The following is a 26,742-nucleotide window of genomic DNA, read 5'->3' on the forward strand; positions in this document are numbered from 1 at the left end:
TTGAAATTAAAAAACAAGGAAAAGATGTTTTACCCCCTTAAAAATTTTGACCATTTTTTTTTTAGTTTTATTCTCGAAGTCCATGAAAACAGCCATTTCACCAAAACTATAATCGGTAGTGGTATTAATTTGCGTACGATGAAGTATCAAAGCTGAAACTATTGATCTCATAATTATAAAACATTAGCCATCTTTTCACCAAATTACACTTTGAAATACCAGCCTTTTTAAAATTCCTCGTCAAAAATTATAACACCGAAAGTAATAACAGTATATTCAACTCTTCAATGCGGTAATCGAACTATTTTCACCCATTAACACCATTTTCAGCATAAATTGTCCGAAATCATTTGGTCTTAAATACACAAGAATGATCTAGGTGGAGTTAAAATCTAAGATTTGACAAGTATATGTTATTGACTAAACTGATATTTTGAATGAACAAATTTAGAACTCGGATCTCCGGAATACTGTAAATCATAAATACAGTCTCAAAGAAAAGGATAACCACAAATTTTATCGGGGAAGTGGTCGTAATTTGCTGGCAACCTCTAGTTATAAATATTAAAGGGATTGTAAAGAGGTTTTTAAAACCCCTCCGTGGTTCCTGCAATTGCACACAAAAATAAGTGTTTCATGACATCATCAATTCAGACTAATGTGATATAGCATTTTTTGCGATTAGTGACTTCATCAAGAACCACAGATGTCTGTTTGAAAATTGGAGATATCAGTGTCCCCGATACACGTGATATATTTAGAAAACCTCTTTACAATCCCTAATACAATAAGGTACATCTGTTATCACCTTTTGATAATGGAAACATGGTTAAGTCAGACATGAATATCAATGACCCAGACTGGTTTTAAATACTACAATAAATAATTGATGAACAATCCGATTTCTGAACATAAATCATATGTATTCTATGGAATAGATTGACATGTTCGTTAACCTGCCAGGTTTACTTTTGTTCAAACTGTCAAGAGCTATCTGACCACTCTTGAAGTCGATGGTTCTGGTTAGGTTGAGACTGGACTTCCCTTTGTCAGTGGTGCAGGTCGGACATGCTCAATTGGTGGGGCTTCATGAAGGGTACAGTATCCAAGGAAGTAAGCGTATTGGAACCACGACCAAACTGTCTCTAGTGTACATTGCAAATCGTGACTTACCTGGTACTCTCTAATCCAAATACGATAAAAGAAAATAGCTTGCCAGGCAAGGTAACATACGCCCACTACCAGCTGTCAGAAATGATACCAATGTCTGTAGTGGTTTAATATGTGAAACTAATCATCCAATTGTTACTAATTTCAAGCTTTACTGAGATCTCATGCCAAGTTTCATAAAAAAAACGAATAAAAAATGTAGTCTCTATCAGACCTGCAAGCCAACTTAGACGCAATGAATTATTTCAATTGCCATAACTCCAAAACCATTCATCCAATTTTTTCCATTTTTGAACTTGAGATCTCATCAATATATACATGCATACCAAGTTTCATTGAGATCAGATAAAAACTGCACTCAGTATCATGGCTACAAGCATAATTTGAAGCGTTTTTACTAAGTCAAGGGCAATAACTCTAAAACCATTCATCCGATTATGACCAAATTCAAAATTGACAGAGACCTTATCAATATATACATGCATACCAAGTTTCATCAAGATCAGATAAAATTACAGTCTTAATCATGCATACAAGACAAAATTAACGCATTTATACTCAGTCAAGGGCCATAACTCTGAAACCGTTCATCCAATTAAATCCAATTTCGAACTTGACCAAGATCTCAACAATATATACATGCATACCAAGTTTCATCAAGATCAGATAAAATTACAGCCTTTATTATGCATGCAAGCCAAATTTAACGCTTTTTTACTAAGTCAATGGCAATAACTCTGAAACCGTTTATCCGATTATTACCAATTTCGAACTTGACCGACATCTTATCAATATATACATGCATACCAAGTTTCATCAAGATCAGATAAAAACTGTAGCCTCTATCGTGCATACAAGAAATCCGGACGGACGGACAGGGGCGACGGCAATATACGTCCACATTTCCATGTGGGCGTATAAAAAGGCATAAATAAGTACAGGCACGATTAGGTGAAATGGTATTGAAGCGGTTAACCGATTTTATAAAATATGCCTTCTCTGAGATTCTCGTAAGAACTTAACAAAACCTTGTACTAATGATGTACTTAAAGCGAAACCGTTACAAAATTGTGCACTTATGATGTATTTAAAACGAACTGCCTTAGAGGTTACAGTCTGGCAAGCTTTTGACTAATCAGATCTGTGAAATGGCTAATCAGATCTGTGAAATGGCTAATCAGATTTGTCAAATGGAATACCGATCACGTAATTTTTCTTTTAAAAATGTGATGTTACACACTTTAACAATTACATTATCGGCAAAAAATAATCCCAACTATCAGAAATAAGTGTCATTCGATATACACATTTGGAACCGCTCCTGAGATGTTCACAAAGGGCACATATCAATTATATCGCCCAGACATGCAGACTCTGAATATCCTTGACGTGAAAAGTCAAGTTGTAAATGTCAAATTTAGAGCACTTTTCTCCATGGAACAAAGTTTGTTTAAGTGGCTTATAAAATTTATTCCATTCCAGAAAATGATCAAAATTGAGGAATGCGAATTCTAGAAAGCTATATCTTTATTAATAAGTTGAAAATTAATTAAATCTAATTGTTGGAAAATAAACAACAAACAATGCAAACTCGTATTCCCCCAGACATTGATAAATAATGAATGAAACATAGTTTTATTTAACTCTGTACATTTTTTAATTGGAAATAAAAATAGATGAAATACGTTATTTTGATGTTTAAATTTAATCTAACAATTTCTTTCTTTTGTTGAAATTTGTTTACAATTCTAAATAAGAAGTATGCACTTAAAACCTGAAGAGGTTTTAAACTCTAAAGATAATTCAATTTTCCAGATTAAAATGTCTGACATGCCTTTTTTGCACCGATTTTTCCTTCAGGTTGATGTCTATAATAATTACATTAGCGGTACAATTCTCTTTGAACTTCTGCTTTCAGCTTTATTTGTTAAATATAGCAAATATAGTTGAAGCATTATTACCATTTTTCCTGCTATATCCAACACCGCGAGGAAAGGGGCTCTAACGGAAATTAAAATACATATTTCCAAAGGAAATAAAAGAAGAGCGCCCTACAGATTTGTCGTCCCTATTATCAGCCTGACTACCCAATCCCGTAGTTTGAGTTCAGTATGTCCATGTATTCAAAGATGTTATAAAAATCAGCTGTTGTTCTAAAGATTGAACACCAGTGGCGTATTTGGGTTTTGTGGAGCGGGGGGAGTGGGGGTGGCGGTGGGGGTGGTGTTTTGGGGAGCATGTAATCATCTGGTAGTTTTAGAAATCTCAATCAATATTTAGTGTCAAAAAAACACAATTTCTTTCTTACTTTACCCCTTTAGCTGCTTTGAAAGTCAGCAGGACTCTTTGTATTGAAATTCTTGAACTATCTTCTGACAATGGAACAATTCGGGTGTCGATAATATAAAAGTACAAATCTTCAAACCTTGGGTGTAATGATTTTCTGTACAAAGAGCTTCCATGTTAGGCTTGACCCTAATGAGCCAATGTCTGGCATTTCAGTCCATGCCCTACATACAATATTCCCTTTGAGAATTTTAGTTTATTCAAAGAAAAAACCAGATAAAAAGCCAGACTTGGAATTAAATTCTTAATAATTTTACAAAAGTAAAAAATAAATTGTCTAACTAACTGGTAGTAAGATTCGATATATTTTAATATTCTTTTTAAATACACAAATATTAATATTTAAGATAAGCTTAAATGGGTTCACTAGTAAGATATTTATAAGTAACTTAGTTTTTAAGAAAATTAAATGTTTTAAGTAGAAGGACAAATAGCAACATAAGAATTAATTATTGAGGGATAGGTCTGAAAACTGAGGAACAATTTGCACACCAAGGCAAAGATCTGATTCGGAGTTTAATTTCATTAATCTACCGAGAGACTGATTAGTACACCGAGAGAATAAGTACGCCGAGAGAGGCAGATTAGTATGCTGAGAGACAGGCAAGTACACTGAGAGGCAGATGTGTATACTGAGAGATTGATTATTACACTGTGAAACAGATTAGAACATTGAGAGACAGATTAGTACACTGAGAGACTGATAAGTACACTGAGAGACTGATTAGTATACTGAGAGACTGATAAGTACACTGAGAGACTGATTAGTATACTGCGTACCTGATTAGTATACTGCGAGACTGAATAGTATACTGTGAAATTGATTAGCACACTGAGAGACATATTAGTTCACTAAAGGACCGATCAGTATACTTAGAGACAAGAGTTAAATAATGAGGGTCAGATTAGTATACTGAGGGGCAGATTTGTATGAAAGATTTGTATACTGAGTGACTGATTAGTACACCGAGAGACAAATTTGTATTCAGAGAGACTGATTAGTACAGAGAGACTGATTAGTACAGAGAGACTGATAAGTACACTTACTAACAGATTAGTATACTGAGAGACAATTAGTATACTGAGGGGCAGAGTGACAGATGAGTAATCTGAGAGACAGATTACTATACTGAGAAACAGATTAGTACACTGATAGACTGATTAGTATACTTAGGGACAGATTAGTATAATGAGCGTAAGATTTAAACGATATTAAGGAGTACAGTACTATGGTTTTTGTAATTTTTCAACCAATAAGCACAAACTTGTCTAATTAGTGTTGTAATGCAACATAATAGTGTGATGATGAAACTCCCCCTACCCTAAATGAAACACAAATTAGATGAACTTTGGTAACCTGAAAACAGGCCCTATTATCTGCAGAATTATACTAATAGTTATATGCTGGAAAGGTTGTGTGGTGCAAAGGAGATTATATTTTATAGAAAACCGAATTACCACTCTAATCTGAGCTGTCAACTTTTAATGTAAAGATATGATAGAAATCACATAAGAAAAAAGTAATGAAAAATTCCCATGGCCATTACCATATCAAGATAACCTACTTCAAATCAAATCATTATATTGATTTGAATTTTCTTACATGGTATATGAAAAATTACAACAGTTCAATTTAGAATATATATAGAAATTTAATTTGATTATCTGAAATGATACAAGTGAATGAAATGCTTTGAAAGCAAAAACAATGATGAAATGGCTGATGAATCTAAAATGATAGATGGAAGTATACTGGTGATACCACAAAAGTATCAGCACTTGTTCTTGAGATTTAGAAGTAGATTACTTTGCCAAAGCTCCTGAACTATCCTATCTTAAATAGTTCCTAAGATGCCAGCTTTAAGCAGATCTTCACGTCATCATGTATCTCACTTCATATCTTTAAAAAATCTTGAAATGCCAGATTTTAGCAGATATTCAAGTCAACATATGGATGACTTTGCCAAAGCTCCTGAATTATCATATCTTTAAAAAATCTTGAAATGCCAGCTTTTAACAGATATTCAATTCATCATATTGATAACTTCGCCAAAAGCTCTTGCACTATCATATTAAAAATTCTTGGAATGCCAGCTTTTAGCAGATATTCAAGTCAACATATGGATAACTTCGCCAAAAGCTCCTGCACTATCATATCTTTAATAGTTACTGAGATGTCATTTTTAAGCAGATATTGATGTCAACATGTAGATTACTTTGCCAAAAGCTCCTGAACTTTAATAGTTTTTAAGATGCTCTCTTTAAGCAGATATTGATGTCAACTTTGCCAAATCTCCTGAACTATCGTATCTTTAATAGTTCCTGAGATGCCAGCTTTAAGCAGATATTAAAGTCGACATGAAGATTACTTCGCCAAAAGCGCCGGACTCGACCCCATGTTTCAGCAGGAAAACAAGGACTCCCTATTCCATGGAATATTCTGGATATTGAGCGACCAGTTAATGTATGTTCTCTACCATAAAGATTATAAAACTGTCTTACATCAGATAGAAACTGGCTTAAATTGGATTCTGATGGCTGAAAAATATAAAAGAAATAGCACATTAAAGGATTGGACAAACAACGTCAAGAGAAAATCCTGTAAGATTGGACTTTTATCTATAACAATCTCACTTGAACCAGTTGACTTTCTATCAATCCACATATTAGATGTTCTTACTCTCTTTCTTTATTCCTTTCTTTCTGTCTGTCTTTCTTTTTTTCTTTCTTCTTTCTCCCTTTCAATATGTAAGTTTAAGAACTGATGGTTCGCCATTTTTAAGTATCCATTACCAAAACGGCTTGTTACAATCAAACCTATTACCGACTTTGCTTGAAAGGTTCTGAAGACAAGATACACATACAAGCAAATAATTCTTGTCAAAAATTTAATAGTTAAGACAATAGACCACCTCCAAGGCCCCCCTACCCTCACTCTGCCCCTATAGAATCTGGACTATAGCAGACAAATCAGCTGGGAATGAGACTGATAAATTTACCAATGTTTGAACCATACAATAAAGATAAGGATTCAAATCACTGAATTTATGTAAACTGTCCCGCTTGATTCAAACTTTAAATACATGAAACTGTCTATTCTGTCTGAACTCAAAATAAAATGATATAGAGATGATGGATTGTATTTGAAATAACAGATGCATTTTTTAAAAATGATCAAGGTTCAATGCAAACTGTCTATGAAACAGACTCCAATGCATGTGATTATAAGATATTCAATATTGTAAAATGTTGTCTGTGATTGATCGAGGGAGTCTTTTATGTTCTTCTTTTATGGAGTTTGTAAACCTCAGACAGATCAATTCAATATCTATTGGAAACTGTCAGTTATAATACTCCACTCTAGACTAGGTTTCAATGAAACAGATTTACTTGTTAAAAAGTTTGTACAACTGTTAAAGGTAATGTCTTTATCTATGAATTTCTATTATAACAATATTAAAACCTTAACATTAGTGAACAATGTTTTAAACCTGAGTCAGTACCTTCTGTAGAATAGTAACTTAACCACAGTGGCTTAATAATTAATTTTCAATAGCTGAAAAACAGTTCTTCAAATTATCATCAAATTCAAATATCAACATAGGCCTCATAGATGTCAATAACTACAAGCAATCTATTCATCCGATTGCTACCGATTTCAATCTACACTCAGATCTCATCAAGAAATTCATCAAGAACAGATAAAAAATAGCCTCTATCATGGCTAGAAGTCTAATTTGACGAGTCTTTACGAGTCAAGGGCAAGAGACCGTTCATCCCATTGTTACCAATTTCGAACTTGACCGAGATCTCATCAATATATATATGCATACCATGTTTCTTCAAGATCGCATAAAAACTGTTTTCTCTATCATGCCTACAAGCAAAATTGACACATTTTTTATACTGAGTCAAGGGCAATAACCCTGAAACCGTTCATCCAATTGTTATCAATATCGTACTTGACTGAGACCTCATCAATATATACAAAACAAAAATTCTTATGGACATTATCATTCCCAAATCCATGTCAATTTAGCATTAGACATCAAACTGAAGAGTAATTCGTTTTGACATATCATTTTACTAAGCCTGGCCTATCAAACTACTGTGGCTCTAGTTCTTAAACATGCAATGAGGTAGTCTCAACACTGTATGACAACATAAAGTAATAAACTGATAAGAAGGTGGCTTCTGATCCGAGGAACTAATCTAATTACTTCTTAGCGCCATCTTTTTGCAATCACTTTCATCTTTTCCCACTTTTTTATTATGTTTTGTGGTTTCTCTAGAGCTTTAAACTTCACAAAATTTAATTAAAAATGGCAAAAGTCACACATGCATGAGTAAATTTAAAGTGTGAGATAGATTAGCTTCAAGTATTTTCTTAATTTTTGTAACACAGTTTGTTGGCTTGTATGTATTTAAGATCATCTGACAAACTTCCAGAAAAAACCATTGATCAATTGATTGATTAGCATACAAAACGAAGATGGTCACCCTATTTCCTTTCAATCTTCCGTGATCTTCTTTTGATCTGTTGCTTTGTAAAAATTGTTAAAAAAGTAACAGCACGAAACTGTTTGAGATCACATGACAAGCTCATCTGCTTAACAACATAGTAAAATCCAGTGACATAGCAATTTTCCCTTGAGATTCAAAATTAATTCTGAAAACAAGCTTATCATGATTTAAAATCATAATACTAGACCTTAATCGGATTGTTAAGAGCTTTTCTAAAAAAATTTATGTCTATAAGGGACACTGATAGTATACTGATTTGCACCATTCCAATTTTCAATCAGACGTCTGTGGTTCTTGTTATTCCACTTGAACTATGCGTTTTATGATGTCACTGATCACAAAGGTTCTTATATATCATCAGCAACTTCTGTGATAGTGATGTCATAAAATGTTTAATTTTAATGAAAACGTCTGACTGAAAATAGGATTGGTGCAAATTGATGATATCAGTGCATAAAAAGTTTAGAAAACCTCTTTACAATCTCTCTAAACAAGCATCTGACAATCTTACCGTTTCAATGTTTCTCTGCTTAACTTGTACGTCTGCTTTTTCATTATCAAAAAATTCTTCTATGAATTTCTTTAACTTATTACTTCTGTCTTCATCACCATCATCAGCACACATCCAATAACTCTTGAATGATACACTGTAATATACAGGTAGCAAAACTGATTCAAATGTTTTTACTCTAGGTGGTTCAATCAATTTGCCATCCATGATCTGACGTAATTGTTATGATTCTCTTGTTCTTGGTCATTTACTATTTAACAATTTATTAAACCAATCATATGCTCAATAATATATTTCCTTATATGTTATGAATTCTGAGATAATCATTGTTAATCAACCACTTTTGACATTGTTTTGGATTGATTATCATATATGTATGACAATTTTTTATGCAACTGGTTCAAATTTTCCTGGAACACAATTTGAGGAAGAATCTAGACAGATCATTGTGTGCAAGTGTAAAAACCTGCAGCAAAAACTCTTACACCCAGATTGAAATTTCAAACAGACTGATACTAGTAGGTGTTCATCTTGCTGTAACAAAGGTATGTTGAGTTTTCATCAATGAACCCTTGTTATATCAAACTAATGTAGGCGTTACTAATGGTCAACATGGGCAATAACTCTATGTCTATTCATGACTTATTTAATACATTTTCTTCAATTTACGCATAGGTGATCTAGAAATCTGTCATGTGAAAAGTTCACTCACTGATAATGTTTGAGTAAAATGGTTCTTTTACACTTCATCAGTATACGTAAGTCATGTGTGATTCACAAAATAAATAAGATATTCTTATCATTCAGTAACATATAGAAAGGTTTCTGGCAAATAATGAAGCATTGCATTTTAATTTAGATGTAATCACAAAATAATTATGGCTAAGTCCTCTGACAAATACAACTAATTTTTTTTCGTTACCTTCTTAAGGCTTCTGATAATAGATCTAACTGGTAGAGTTCATTTGATTCTTGTCTTGATACTCGTTCAAACAGAAAATCCAATATTTCATCTAATTCATTATCAGTTAAATCACCAGCAGAACGAAAGTGAAATCCTAAATTACTAAATTCTACCATGACACCACTTCTCATTGGTCCTCCAGCTGGAATTCAAAACATACAAATATTTAAATTAGCAGAAGTATAAAAATATATATTTTAATTATTTTGATTTCAAGATTTCTGGTGAAACAGAAAATCGCAAAGTGAAAAAAGTCAGCTCTGTGGTTTATCAATCTTCACAATGACAAGCCATTACGAACTTAAGTCTTATACCTTGACTGCAATAGTAACTTTTCTTGAATAAAGAAATTTGTAAATGCAGAGATTTGATTGGATTGTATGCTACCCAAAATATCATTTTTACTGAATATGAAAATCACATCACATAATCAATGTATCTAAATGCACTGCTATAATCAAGTACGGTAGTCACTCAAGACTTTATGAATATTCTCACCTGAAGATATCATCATCATTTTGCCAACCCCAATAATATGCACATAAATATGTTCCTGGCTTTAAAGTGACAACAGTCAAAATAACCAGTTGAAATGCCTGGGAACTTGTTATTGGATTTGAACTCTATAAAGATAACTGTTTCCCCTAAATTTTCAGATCAAGATCAAGATCAAGATCAAACCAGTATTTCTTCCAATTTAAATGATCATTAGGATTGTGCTGGTAAATCAAGGTATAGTTTCAATTAATTAAAGTGATTTGCTCATGATAGATTACCATGTGTCAAAAACCAAGTTCTTTCAGAAGATCTGAATTATCGTTCATAAATCATTTAATTCTACATTATTAGATGACATTAAAGACCAGGTATAGAAAATAAAATTCTCATAACGTAGGAAGTAATGTATTCCAAAACGATCCTGAACTATGTCCAGATGTAATAAACTGAAAGTAAAAGCTGTAATTTTTGAACTCGCAGTTTTCCATGGACTTTTAAATATTGAGTGATTTGTGATAATAACCTTAGATTTAATGAAACCGAATGCCAGAGGTTTAACTAAAAAGTTATCAAAATTAAATTCGATAAATTATGGCAAATCCCCATAAAACTGGACCAAGTTTTTCTGACCCTACTCCAGCTGACAACTGTGTTTCAGTCTACAACTAATGGTTGACAATTAAAGACAATTTTATAAGCTTAATAATATAATTTGTTGAACTGTCTATGTCTGATAGTGTTTAATCAACTCAACCTTATAAAATCACCTTTATAATTCAATCAATTTCAATTCAAATTTAATATTACAGAAAAATGATAAAATGTAGGTAGGCATGTAATTCAGGAATTGCTTAGGTAAAATAAGAATAGAAAACTCATTATCTTACATAATTACTCTCCTATGCCACTCACAATCAATTTATGTCAACCTTGAGTGTCTCCGATGGAGAAATTCTGGTAATTTTTTTTTTTATCAAATTAATAGATATGAGATATAAAAGCCACATAACTTCAATTATTATGATATTTCATAAGATTAAGGTCCGATTTCCCACACATGAGATAGACACGAATCTTTAATAAAAATCAGAGTCAAATATTTTATCCTATATATTGAATTTAAAATGAATTATCTAAGGGAAAGATACAACTTGGTCGGATAAAATCCTTGGCATTCAACAAACAACCAGGGTTTAATATAAGCAGTATAATGCATCATAGTTTGGAAGAACGCCCACTTTTGAAATGATTAGCCAAAATTAAAATTTCTCAAAACGATCTGTGAATCAAATCAAATACATGTAGTATAATTATCCTGAGAATTTTCATTCAGAAATAAAAACATACTGGAATAAGCAAGGGCTATAACCAAGAGAAACTAACGTCATTTGCAAGATCGATGTGAAGTGTACAACTGGAACATTCACAATTGCTAAGGAACTTGCAAACTTTTGAAATGCGAATCAAAATTCAACTTGATTAGCCAAAAATAAAAATTGGCGCGACAAGTTGCAAGTCTTTTTCAAACTAAATTGAACCCGGCAACAACCGGAGATATTTTTCAACAAATAAAATTTATCTGTTTGTGTTTACCCTTGGTGTTAAGCTAACAACCTAAGTTGAACTCTTGTCAACTTGAATCATTCAATGAATTCCTCCTTCAACTGTGAAGAGCTAGTTCTAGTCAATTGATTAATTCAGAAGTAAAAATATGACAATATGATCTTTACTTCAAGATGTTATGAAAGGCAATATAATTAGAGAAAAAATTTGTTTAAAGTATGATAATCAGTGAATTTCAGAAAAAAAAAAAGCAATTTATTATAACTGCATTGTCTAACTAAAAAAACATAGAAAAATGTCAAATTTCAATTTTTATTTTAGACCAGACCATTTTTTTTGTTTTATTATTACTTGATAAAGACGAAGAACCTTCGTCGAAACGTCGCAAGATATTATATTTAAGTAATTGTTATCCATATAATTGTGTCCAGTTATTTATCCCATGTATAATATTTAACATTTTCTCAATTTTATTCATCAAATTTTCTATTATATTCCTGAAGAAACATTTTTTTTTTTAGAAGCAGGGGTGGCTTAAACCACTGCATCATTCTGTGGATTGCAGAAATCTTACCTGAGCAAAGTTCTTTCTGAGTATTTCTATGTTGGATGAAAAGAAATAAAAGAAATGATCCCTTTAAATCAGTGAATGTGATACTTGTCACAAACTAGTGATAATATGTCTATTGGGAATCGAAATGTTACACGGAATTACCTAGGTAAATAAATAATAGTACTTCCATTCAGTACCAAGGACCATTATCTTTAGTAATTATCTGTCCATCATCACAACTTTATTTGATTAGTATTTCTACTGTCAGTGACTGATCAGTGATTAAAAAGTAAACTCTTGAGATATATAAACCATCTCTAAATTGGAGATAATAACATCTCGATCAATTCTCACACTAACAGCCTATCAGATCAATCTCAATCAAACTATTCCATATAAAAGGATTTTATCAAGACTGATAAAGATTTGTCAACCATAGAATGTTTTAAGGAGCTATAAGAATTACCTGTAAAATGGTCCATGTTATTCTTAACCATTTTTATGGCCACATAATAATACAGATGGTTTATTGATATTTATACTTCTCAGACAAATAAACATACTTAATGGTGGGAATAAATAAATCATATTGATCAACAGAAATTTTATTGTTGAACTTATTGTCTTAATTGATGATAAACAGAATGAGTCATTAGATCAGATTCCTTATAACTAACAGCCATCAAGTAAACAGCAAATTGCTTTTAAATCTTGGAATTACGAGATAGCTTAATAAGATGACACTTAGCTGGAGTTATGGAAATAAACACTAACATTGTGAAAGTGTGTTTCTATTGATCATTAGTATTAGAAGGTGAAAGCTGACACTAGACTGACTCTCGGAAACACAGGCACAGGCATAAGATTAAGGAGGATTCAAACCCATGGCACTTAATCGCCTAGCAGATGACAATACAACAAATAACATATGTTATATGTGATATGAAAGAAAGAAATGCTTGTTAATCCTAGAATTAAACAGGTAATAATTAAAATCATATTAAAATCCTGTCTGCTTTTATATTAAAGATATTAATCAAACACTTTATAAAATAGTTTAACGGTCTGGAATCTTATTTTGAATTTCTTTAAAGGGACAGTCCACCATCCATTTGACCAATTATACCTTAGTCTCAGAAACAGAATTTTCTATAGCAAGCTAATCAGTAATAGTGTTCAAAGTGCACCATGAATTTTGAATTACAGTGAAATTTCTAGTTAGTGACATATTTGAAGGGATTATTCAAGATCAAAATCAACTCTCAAAAATGGTGAATGATCATGGCCTTTAAACCTCATAATTAAAATCTATATCCCTTTAACCGCAAGGATAATGAAATCAACTGAAAAAATTATTTCCTGAAAATCATGTTTTTATGCTTTTACTGCTACAATTTTTTATAATCTCATCACACATTTTCGTGTTTGTAATTAAGACTGGAATATGGAAAATTGGTGACAAAATGTGTAGGAGTCTAAAAGGAGGAAATGTCACAAGTTACTTTGATAATATACCCACAGAGAATATTTCATTAGAACTACCTAAAGACATAACTGATGTGGAAAATTCCTAAAAATCCTTTAGATTTGTTTAGAATTGGTTCAGTTAGTTTTATACTTGCCCAAGGCTCAAACCACAAGAAATTCAATTGAAGCTTCGCTGACCTAAAGTATTGGTTTGGTAAAACATTCATTGCTTCATCGCAAATATCTTATTAAATTATAAATTTGGCTTTAAGAGTATTCAGATACAGATATCCTCAAAATTGATTTTTTTTTTTAATAGATGCAAACCTTTACATGAACAAATATTTGATGGTAAGATCAGTGTTATTTCTAGGAATCATAAGATGGTGAGGCTACAGAATTGAGAATTGTCAAGGTGGTAACGGGGGAAGATGGGTTTGTTAAGCAAACAGTACCAGGCATTTTAAAACTCAACAATAAGAAATTTAAAGAAGGGGGATGGGAAATGTTGTTAAAACCAGGGGCCTTTTTCTCAAAAACGTGACTTAACATATTAAAGTTTTCTAGTCATCTGATTGGTTGAACACTAAAATCGATTTTAAATTTAGTTTTATTATCCAATCAGGTTATTGTATTTTTTAAGATTTTGATTTTATCTTGTAGATAAATTTACAAGAATAAGGCCCAAGTGGTTAAAACTGAAAAGTGTAAATTTTGGATTAGCAGTGTCTCTCATTTGACATCTGTTGTTGTTATGCCAAGTGTAGTCCTATAAAAGACTTCCTGATCATGATAAATTATCTAATTGGTAAAATACCAGAAGGTTTCATTTGTCTTTAAATTGGACAAAAAAGGGAAAATCTACAAAACAAGGACAGCAACTGAAAGATATCAAACCCATTCAAAATCATGAATAACAACATAACACTTATATATTTCAGGACTGGTAGCAATGATATACAGCACTTTTTGAGTGTATGTGTGTTATTTTTACTAATAACTAAAACTTAAAATTCCACATAATCAATAAACTTATCTATTGCTCTGTAAGCTAGGCCAGTGCTTTCATGGAGACTTGTCTCAATACACCCTCATACTGGCTACAGATAACAATGATACAATTAAAACTGGTTTGAAGATATTTTGTTTCATGTATATTCAAAAGGTTTCTTAATCTTCATTCACACAAGTCGAGTATTTCCTTAGAAAAAAAGTTGAGTTGGAGTAAAAATTTTTTTTACAAAAATAGAAAGCCATTTGATCAATGATAATAATTAGATTTAAATACAGCATCTTAACCTTTAAATCACACATATAAAAACTATAAATAGGCTTCAATATTCTTTTTACTTTTTATCAGAAAAACTTCCAACTTGGAAACAGTGCATAATTGTCAGCTACAAGTACTTGATGACAAAATGATGTCCATCAATTTATAGTTAAATCCTCACATTATGCACAATTTATTTCTTCAGCTATAGAAAAAGGAAATGTTATGCTTTGATCTCCATGAAAAAGCTAGCTTCTGAAATGGCTAATTTCTGCTAGCTTAGGTTAAACTAAGTACTGTATCAATTATTTCCTTTCAATTGACGGTTCATTCTAAATTTATAAGTTTTTAGTTGTGTGGAGTATGAAGAAACTCATGTGTTTCAGATAAACAAACCTGAGAAATATAGGTGTCCAGATTTCTGAAACAAGCTGTGGTATAGTGAGGATTACATTTACTTGGGGGTCATCTGAGTGCCCCACCCACGGGGGATTTTAGAGGGCACTAGTCATGGTAAGAGGTCAGTGTGGCCTCGTCCTCGAAGGTTGTCTATTGAGAGAAGCAAGAGAACACATCTAACACAATTTTGGAAGTAAAAGTAGAACACATTTTTCATGCCCTGTTATGACCCAAAAATTACCTCCTAAATACTCCACTGGAAAGAAGTAACATGAGATGAGCTCAAATTAGATGTTGATTCTTAAGATACCAGCTTATTAAAATATGAAGAGAAAATAATAATTTCAAGAAGTCATTAAGGAGAGAATTCTACATTAAATTATGGGCAGTAATAGCTTACCAATCACTTTATCTGATACTTATGATGCTTATTAATAGCTTTAGCTTCTTACAGTCTAAACTGATCAACCTATCAATTAACCCTATTCACTTCCTTCATATCTCACTAATAGAAACCAAAGGGTTATCATCAAGGACGAATTTCAATGTAATCAAAACCACAACATAAAGCAACAATCAACCACAAAATTTCAACAAAAAGATTAAGACGTAAAAGTTGTTTGAAATGTGATGTCTTTCACCAAAAGGTTAGCTAGATACTAATTTTCATTCCTGATTAGTTGTCATTAAAGATATCCCATTAATAGAAGCCACAGGGTTATCATCAAGGACAAGATTCAATATAGCAAAATTCAAAATTTAGAAAATACTTCCATCAAAAACATAACATGAAGCAATAATTTACCACAAAATATCAAAATAAAAAATTTTTTTGTATATATTTCGAGGTAAAAATTGTTTCAAACTTTGTGTTTGACAGAAAGGTTAGCTAGATTCTTATTTTTACTTCTGGTAAGTTTTCATCAAAGATAATTAATCATGATATTGAAGTAGCATCTTTACAATCAACAGGCAATCAACTATAACAACCATATCCACAGCTTAAAAGCAAAGTAAACACTTCTAATAATGACAAATTTGATTTGTATAAATATTAATCCAGAAGAAGTTAAAATAACAAATTCCATAACCTTAATCACCCAGCCAATCTGTCACTAATTTTCATTGGTTAAAGATATATTTCTTATCAATTCAGATTCATCAGAAATTAATATTACACGGAGGTGAGTTTGAATTATCCATCCTGCATCCTATAAGAAACATGATCATTGATTGGTCAAATTGAACAAAAATGAAGGTATCTCAAAGGTCTGTTATCAATCACGAGATTTTGGCATATCTAATCAAAGACGTACACAAAAGCATTCTGAAAAACAATTTCCTCTAAAATCTGAATGCAATTGCATTTCTTCAGTTTAGATTTGTCATTCCATGTAGCTAATACTGATTTGTAACTGTGCCAGACTGAACTAAAGTGAGAACAGGTATCTGTAGGTTTCATCTCTAGGTAAAATGAACAGCAAGACAACTACCCGGTATGATACAATTAAGACTGCCTACATTCATAATGTATATTTAGAAATATTTAAATGTCAAGAATTCTATATGTATCTAATTGGGCCAAACAGCGTCAGGAAGTCAAGTTTTTCCATTAATAACATAGCAACATCAGACACGCTGATTCCACCAGTTTTATATACCCCTTTATCAGGGTTTCTCAAGTAAATGAGAAAAGTGCAACTTTTTATATATGGAATTGCCAAAGCGCCATGAACATGGTTTATAAACACCTGAATGCAGACATGATATCCTGCTCATGAAGGGTTTTGCATGATTTCTTTTTAGGGGCATTTTCTTTAAATTCCATCCCGGACCATTTTGCAATGGTTGATGCACCACAAATGGCGCATGCACCACAATATGAGGAACCCTACCCTATATCGTACTTCAACCATGTTTTGTTATATGCAATTTATAACTAGAATCAATTATAGTGAGATACTAAATGTGATATAGAATTTTATATACAGTAAATGAAAAATGGTTTAGTAATGCAGATACAATATCCATGGTAGTGGTCAGTCTTTCGTAAAAGCATAGTGAGATAGTTCAACAAGGCCATTGGGTTCAAAACCTGCTTTTTAAATTAGTTATGTTTTTCATTGCATTACTTCCAATAGACTTTAAACAGTAACTAGCTACCTTTACCGAAGACATCAAATAAGTGAGAAATATATAGCAGATATATCTATATTTTCAATTTGCAATTTTTGAACGATATTTATTTTTTTTATATCAAATTTGGTTGTAGTTACTGCCCAGCTCATACACTATTCAGTGTCTAATGCATGAAATTTTGTCTTTTTGTCTATTGGTTTTAGAACTTCTGCTTTTTTACTGTCTATTATGGGCTTTTATTTTGATAAACCTTTTTACTTGAAAACTGTGCATTGTACAGATATGTGATAAGATGTTTTGAATTGCTTCATCTTAAAAGAGTTTTTCCTTTCTTGGAAAAGCAAAATTTTATAATGAAACCTTTTAAGATCAGTGTAGCCTATAGTATATTAGGTGCATGTGAATTGGTTAGTGATCTTGATCAATAGGCTATCAACGCCATACAGTACTTTTATAATGAAGTTAACCGTACCAAATGAAATTTCAACAAATACCTTTTAATACAACTCATTTAGCTGAATGATTTTAATTTCTTTAACTGAATGACTTCATTAGAAGACAATGATCATTTTTAAACAACTTAAAGTAGGTCTAGTCTAGATAGTACATAAAATTGGTAAATATTTAATAAGAAAAATATGTATTCATTTTACAAAGCACAAAGGAAATTTTATATATGTCTTAACCCTTTGAACACTGAGTGTAAATGAAAAAAAATTTCATATTCCCCGAGCTTCAAGTAATATAACATTAAGCGTATCATGCTAACATTATGAGACATCACATGGCAACGACCGCTCGGGTATAAACCACGTAATTATGTGGCCGTATAGGTTTTTAGTGTTGAAAGGGTTAAGTGTGTAGGAGTAGATAAAAAATATCTCTTTTTCTAATTATTTTTCTAACAATTAGACTGTATAAAATAAGTGACCATACCCATGGTCCATTGACAAAATGTTTGACCAACCACAATGTTTACATGGTTGCAGACTGTATTTTTAACAAAACACAATCTGAGCATTGTTGAGTTAATAGAAAGTTGAACTAGTTTAATTTTATCACACAAGCATGCCACAAATGGAAGTCCATTAATGTGGATGAATAAGATACCGTTTCTAGCCATGTATCTGTCATTGATTAATAACAAAACAATTGCCTAGTCTACTGTATTTCCTGGTCAGGGTGTAGTATACAGAACAGGAAATGCTTCCTCTTTCTTGGACACCTGAAGGCTGAATTCAAATCATCTCATATCATTGTCTCAGAAATAATGAAGACATTTTCAGTGCAGTCTAATGAACTTTAGAGTCTGTATAACATCCATCTGACACAAGCCAATCAATTTTCTTCCCTCTCCAGCACTGGGATTATGTGAATTAAACAAAGAGTGTATTCCAAGGAGTATTAGACTAGCTAATCAAGTCTGCTAAAACTGAATGTTATTGCAACATGCATTTTCATGGTACGTTTAATTCCATTGGTTAAAGCAGGGGTCATCATGTCATGCCAAAGATTTTTCATACAAAGAAAAAAAAAGGGAGTAGTTAGACCTTAACTGTAGTGGATAAGTAAAAATAAAAAATTACCGTATGACCACAAAAGACAAAAAATCTCGAAATGCTACTGGACAGTCTTCTTCCAGAAAAGTAATAGAAAATGGATGCTCAAAGATGTTGAGAACTGTACCAGGCACAACAGGAGTCTTCTGCGGTCAGAATGTTACATTATATCATTAATCAAACAAACAGAATATGTTGGAAAAAAATACCAGAAAACATTCTATACTTGTATTACATTGATCTGTTCAACGATAAAGAACTTACTCAATGGAGTCAATCACTGCCATTGTCAACAATCAAATGCAATTAATGATATAAAGATGTTTCGGAAAGTTGTCAACTTCAAATCAATTCTACCCATTGTTATAACTGATAACATGGTATGAAAATAAACCATTACCAAGTCGTTATTTACCCTGAAATAAATGCCAATTAAATCAATTGTGTAGATTAATGATGAAGGGACTCTGGGACAGTGTTATTTAATACGTGTGGTAATGATAACATTGACAAGAGCAAAAAACTCAGATTCAAAGCAACCTATTACCGAGTATACAAATGATGAATCAATTTTGATATTCAGATCTAGGCATAGATAACTACCATTTTCATGTTTAACAGTATTCCTTCATATCATGGAAGCCTATTATCAGTTGATTATTTTTGGTGAACTTATACCAGAATATTGAAAAATTAACAGTAACGAATGCTTCAAAAACAACCCTTTTACCAAGCATACAAATGATGAATCAATTTTAGACGTAGATAACTACTATCTAGATATATTTCTTCATTTAATAAAAGCTAAGCATCAATTTGTTCATCATGGTTGAACTCCTAACAGAATATGGTGAAATTAGAAGAAAACATCAGTATATCAATTAGTATGCTCTTAAGAAAAATCTCACTTAAAGATCGTTTAACCTGCTGCATTAAAAATCACTTAAAAGTTTAAAGGCATCAAGATTTAATACTAATATCAGTCTCATTCAATAATCATCAAATTCAGATGACTGGATGAAGGATAACGTGATTTGATTAAGATAACGCTGTTAAAAACATTTTTCAGATAGTGAAAAGAAATGGAATTAATTGCTTACGTCTCTTAACCTTCACTAAGTTATGCAGACAAGCAAATTATGACAGTGTGTTATGTGCCAAGTTTTTCCAGAAACATGCCTAATGAACAGTGATCAACAATTAATGATTATTGGAAAAAAGATAAAGATGGTTTTGTTGTATTTAAAAGATATTGCTCACTGGCAGCTAAAAATAAGAATATTTGGCAATAAAATTGAACACTTTTTCAAAAAGAAGGGCATATTCAATTTTTTTTTTTGATTTTCAATCAAAATTCATTCTAAATATTAAAAAATTCATGGAGATTTGTCAAAATCTGTCAAGAATCGTGCCTTGAACAATAAACAATTGTGGATGAATGGACTGACAGACATGTTTGTCACCAATGAAGTTATGAATGTATCTTAGTTACACTTATAAATTATTAAGATATCTGTACTGGGAATCCTTTCTAAACTTGGCTAATGATGAACATATATTCAACCTTAATAAGCTCAACTTAATTCTCTGACATAAAAAGAAAAAAAAAATAGATCTTTTCAATCAAGAAAGTAACAAAAAATGGTTGTCATAACAACAAATCCTATATATACATGAAAGCTTTGCAAAAATTTAATATTTAATTAAAAAAATATTACAAATTGCAAAAAAAAAGGCTTAATGACAGAAAAATAAATTGTTAACCTAAGGGCATGTTTTATAATTGTCCAATTCTTCTCTGACATAAAAAACATAGCACAATAGTAAATATTGACATACATAATTGAGGAATCATGTCAACTGAGTAACATTGTCATTTACAACCATCTTCACAATGTCAAGCTATTACGAACTTTGTTCAAGGTACCTTGACTACAATATCAACTTGTTTTTGTGTCAGAGAAGCTTGTATGCGCAACCATTTATCACAAAAAAACTTCCTGAATTGAGTGTATATGAGTTAAAGCATCATCACAATGTCAATCAATTACGAACTTCCTGTTATACCTTGACTGCAATTGCCACCTTTGTCATATTACGATTTGATTGGATTGTTTGCCAATGAATACAGACCAGAGCTCTTGTCAGCAAGACTGTAATTATTAAGGTTTTGTAATACAATACAATACATTCAGACCTTCTGTGTTAAAAGAAAGGTGGCTATTGATGAACTTCATAATAGCCTGACATTGTGAAGATTGGGGCAATGGGATGGGGTTTAACTAACTTTACCAACACGTAGACCCAAAAGAAGACATCTTTTAATAATGCCTTATGAATTTATGAAATGGATAACTGGATAACAACAACCTAAAGACAATTATAATGACTTGACTGTAAAATCATTTATTTTCTTAAGTTTTTACCTCAGCAGCATATTGTTGATGAAGTAAATTTATGGATTGGCTCACCTACATCATACAAGAACATTTATCCCCACACATTTATAACTACAAAGTGCACTTTATCACGCTAGTTTACTATCACTAGTTCCACCAGCATAATTAAATGGTGAGAATGAAATATAACGGACAGTATTCCAGTCAATGATTCACCATTTAATAAGATTAACCATCTGATATACCTATAATCACACCTTAGAGATTTCATACTAGTCAACATTCATTTAAAATAGACATGACTTTGTCATGATTTGAAGTCTCAGAGTATATTTTGTTGATTTGGTTATTTATTACATACCAATTGTCTGATGTCTCTGCTGTGGTTCAAGATCAAACTGATTAGCTTTGATCTCTTGAGTTCAAGAACTCAATTTCTATGATCACCACTATAATTGTAAAACTGGTACGTGTAACCAGTAAAAAATGACAGTTCTTGAATAAGCATCTTCTTGTTTTCCACTCTGCCTTTAAATTGTCAGTTAATATACTTAAAGGTCACAAGAAAAATATCTTAACTTGAGAGACAACCATCCATGTGAGACTCTGCTGGTGGTTTATTTTGTAACCATGGTTATTCTACAACATGGTACTGTTATGCCCAAAATGGTGGACATTTGAAGGACTCCATTATATACAGCATGTGACTCAGGTCTTCTAGAACATCAGCACAACCCTGAGAATGGAGTTTGTCCACATGGTACATAATGTTTAATATAGTATAAATAATGCTACATGATCATTGGACCATCTTCAGTGTGTATGTTGTGGTTATTTTGGTTCAGTTCACTTCATTAGTAAGGTTAAGTTCAACATTAATACACCTTAACTTGACAATGTTTTAAAAGACTTGTACAGACAGGTTGGGAACATCAGGAAGATTTGTAACTATTTGTCCATAGAAATACAGACTAATTCTGTCAATTAATACCATGATGAATGGCATGGTGGTTTGAAAGATCTGAAATTAATGGTCTTTTACTAATGCTTGTGTTCATAATGATCATCAACAAGTCAATATATTACATTATGTGGTTGATGGGTTTTGAAGAGTAACGATAAAAGGCTCACGTTTGTACAGGATTTGCGATATGTAATTTAATGTGGTTTAGTAAAAGAGAGGTATGCACGTGACTGAACAAGGTTAATAGAAATATGTAGAAATGTATTGTGTATGGATATGAAGGAAATGATATATTTATTATAGAATTAAGTGTCTGATCATCAAGTGTAATGGACACTGATCATTAATCTCTTTCACTGTCTAAATCTGATTATCGCTTCACCTATTGATTATTACAAACATATACCACCAAACAATTCAAGGTCAGATGTCAGAAAACAATAACAATAAATTTGACTATTGAATAAAAAAAACAAAAACAAAATCCAAGTAATAGCGTTCCAAATCGCAAACTTGAAATCCAGAATAACAGTTTGGCAGCGACCATGCTCATGGATTGACATGTGTTACCTTCCAAATGAATTGAAATGAGTAACCTTGGTAATGATCTGAGGTGAGTAACCTTGCTGATGGATCGATGGAAACATCAAGTAACCTTCACTTTTTAACAATCATTATTTCAAATTTCACGATATCTCTAAAAAAAGCAATTCTGATTGGAATTAAGAAGAAGTTCAATAGAGTGGGTGTCATTTTAAATACGTAGAAGAAAAAATCTTGACATTTCTACATCAATGATTTTCATTTCATAAAGAAATAAAAGAAATTTGCGCAAATGAATTCTGCCTGAGATAATAGACTGTGTGTGTACATTTGCTTTATAGAATTTGCTTACAGCAAAAATTGCTGGTACACAGTAGCTCTTAAAGCTTTCTTTTGAAGCTGAGAACAAATTACATTTCTTTTTATTCATCTCGAAGATGTGACAAAAATCCTTAAGGTGCATTTAAAAAGCTTCGTACCTACATTTCAAAAATTTGAATTTTTTAGTCACAGCTTACCACCGAATTTCTGGCATTTCTGTAAGCTTCTTCATAATTATTCAAATTTGAAAGTTATTTTAAAGAATTTTCATTCAGAAGAATGGTTAAGATTTGATAAAAAAAAGGAAAAAAATAGACCTTATTAACAAGATGTTTAACTCCCAGATACCTCAATTTAGAGGGTTTTTTGAAGGGATTACGATGATTTTCATGCTTTTATAGTACTTATAGAACTACATATATTCAAGTCAAAATTTAACAACAAAAATGGTGAAACCGTGGTCTTTAATTAAAGATGAGAAGACAAAATATAACCCAGAAATAACCGAACCGTCTATTGTACTAATATTGGCCTTCCCTTTATTGGAATTATGTAGATGAAAAATAGCTTTAATTATTTTTTTAAAGAAAAGTTCTGACATGATGTATGAAAAACAAATATTTACAAAAACATTAAAACTTGAGAAAATGACAGAATCATTTTTCAAATGTTCAGCAAACAACCATTGGAGGGAGAAAAGATTTTAACATAATTTTGTTGTTGGAAATGGCAAGCTGTCACATAATGTATTTCTGTCAAACTTAATGGCAGCTATTTTCATTATTTATTGACCTTCTTGTATTAATACAATTTCCTACAGTCTAAAATGCTCCTCTTCCATTGAACAAGAAGATGTACTGCCTCTGCTAGCAAGACACTTGTTCACTAATCTGAAAGTCCAGCTATCCAGTCTACAATAAGTACCAGATTGGCACCAGATTTAGTTGGGACAATAAAATAATCTACACTTGTCTGGAATTAAAAAAAACCCTAAAGCGTAGCAATGAAATTTAATATTAATGACTTTTGAAAGTTTATTAATATCTAAATCAAATTCTGACACACTGTTCACAATCCTGGAAAAATCAATAGGACAACCATTTTTAAATTCTATTTTGAAGGCACTATTACAAAATGTAGTTTGTTTTTGAACAGAAACCATTTATTCACTTCACCAACATAATGATTAACCTTTTTAACTTCCCTGTGAGTCTATAACTTATTCCGAAAGAATAATCTTTAGCATTAAAAAGTGTTATATAATAGTATATATTCATCAGTGGACTTACTTGTTGTCACGAATATACAACAGAATCCCTGTATAATCTGATAAATCCATAACACTAAGTCATTATTTTTAACCTTTTTTCAACAATTACTTGAAGTTTTATGCATAATTACTTATAATACAGGGATTGTTGTATAGTTATGACACCAGTAACACTAAGAGATAGAATATCTTTATCTATACCAAGACCTCAATATTCTTCTCTAAGGCCTCAACATATTACTGCAGTTTAAAGGTAAAATTTAACAAACAATAGTAACTAGATAATTCTGATGTTGTGCTGCCAGATAGTACTGATAGTATGCCAGATAGTACTGATAGTATACAAGATATTTCTCATAGTATGTCAGATAGTTATAGTACGCCAGATAGTTATAGTATGCCAGGTAGTTATAGTACAGCATATGTTCTTACAGTATGCCAGATAGTTCCCATAGTATGTCAGATAGTTATAGTACGCCAGATAGTTATAGTACAGCATATGCTCTTACAGTATGCCAGATAGTTCTCATAGTACGTCAGATAGTTATAGTAAGCCAGATAGTTATAGTATGCCAGATAGTTCTCATAGTATGTCAGATAATTATAGTATGCCAGATAGGTATAGTACAGCATATGCTCTTACAGTATGCCAGATAGTTCTCATAGTACGTCAGATAGTTATAGTACGCCAGATAGTTATAGTATGCCAGATAGTTATAGTACAGCACATTTTCTTACAATATGCTTCTTATAGTATCGATGTTAACTAAGATAATTGGATCATGAGATTTCATTATGAATGGTGTGCCAAGCAAACTGTATCAGTAACACTTTGAGACTTGTAATGCTATCACCAAAAGACATCATGGATTTTTCCAACACAATTATATTACTGTGAAGTCAAGTAGCCTTAATTCATACCGGAAATTCAATATCTCCTGATAATTCTTTCTATAAATATCCAGATTACCTTGGTACAGCTTAGACCAGCAGATATAGCGTGCTAGCGTGATCAGAAAACAACCATCTTATTTACATCTGACTCAATCACTGTAAAATAGAACAGCCAAGTTTCAACCAAGTGTCAAGAGATGGATCCACCAGAGCAATTTGTCAATCTGAAACTTGATTCCTTAATGTTTCAATCTTTGCTCTAGAAGAGTTAATTGGTGCCATGAGAAATGAATGACACCTTGTGAAATCGCATCCTTTGTGGTCTACTTTCAAGAAATTCATTTGACAAAACTTCACGTTTTTCTGTCAACACATGTTTCTTTACAAAACCCTTGGCTGAATTTATGACAGGATTAGCAGTAATGACCACAATACACAGATAATTGGGAATAGCAACTGATGACTGGCAATAATTGTAATCAACAATGATAAACATTATGCTCTTGAAACTTGCCTTGGACCAAATCAGGCAATCTGGTGTGAAAAAGGAGTTATCAATAAAGGGAACAGGAACAAGGAATTTGCCATTTCACTTCTGTTTCTGATTAATTCTCTAAAAAGACTGCCAGAGTTGTTAATTTGGGATAAATGAAATCACAACAGTAGATGAGTGGATTGTTTTCAGTATAAAATTCAATTATGTGTACCAGACTACCACATGTTGTCATATGATATATTTAGCATAAAAGATCATAGTATTTTTATCATGTCAAGTTGACTCGCAAGACGCAGAGTGTTTTCCAGCTAATCTGACATAATTCAGGTTAATGTGCCACATTTCTTTTTAATACAATAGTCTAACCATGGAACAGTTGCATAATTATTATTTACGATTTGTGATTTATTCATATTAGATATCCATAATAAGGAGAAGAAGAACTACAGAAGTATCAAGACTACAGAAGAAGCATCAGAAGAAACCATTGGAGCATGTGACATGGATTTTTTTTCCACACCGAAGAGGACATCATCCCCAACCCTGAAGTAGTAGTTTCATAAGGAAATCTGACATCAAGTTCACTTGCAAGCTTGAGACAAAACTATTTTGTAGTTTTTTACACCGCAAAGACCAATTTCCTCATATTGGAGACAACTAATGAGCTTGTTCTCAACTTTGGGTTATTGGGTTTATTCCTAGCAATTTCAGTCTGCTTTCTTCCCACCAGGGATGTAGGTCAGAAGGACTGATATGGAAAGAGCATCAAGTCATGTTGATGTGACAATAAACAGAGGTCTGCACATTGGAAATCCCTCAGCAGTTGGATGCTAATAAATTGTAGGAGCTGTCGATTATGGTTCAGATCTGGTCTACTTTAAATGAATCTGAA

The 26,742-nt window shown here is 32.0% G+C and overlaps 1 protein-coding gene across 1 annotated transcript in view; it reads right to left on the reverse strand.

The window, feature by feature from the left end:
* Nucleotides 1-5,817: 5,817 nt before the first annotated feature.
* The window catches only part of LOTGIDRAFT_124753 (hypothetical protein), a gene marked incomplete at both ends in the record, with an annotated part of 68,219 nt that continues 47,294 nt past the window's right edge, over nucleotides 5,818-26,742 (reverse strand). Inside the window, 3 exons of the mRNA XM_009061286.1 lie at nucleotides 5,818-6,034; nucleotides 8,544-8,687; nucleotides 9,474-9,657. Coding sequence (XP_009059534.1) covers nucleotides 5,818-6,034; nucleotides 8,544-8,687; nucleotides 9,474-9,657 — 545 coding nt within the window. The remainder of the gene's footprint in view (nucleotides 6,035-8,543; nucleotides 8,688-9,473; nucleotides 9,658-26,742) is intronic.

The sequence above is a fragment of the Lottia gigantea genome, assembly GCF_000327385.1.
Source record: "Lottia gigantea unplaced genomic scaffold LOTGIsca_47, whole genome shotgun sequence".
Classification (NCBI taxonomy): Eukaryota; Metazoa; Mollusca; class Gastropoda; family Lottiidae; genus Lottia; species Lottia gigantea.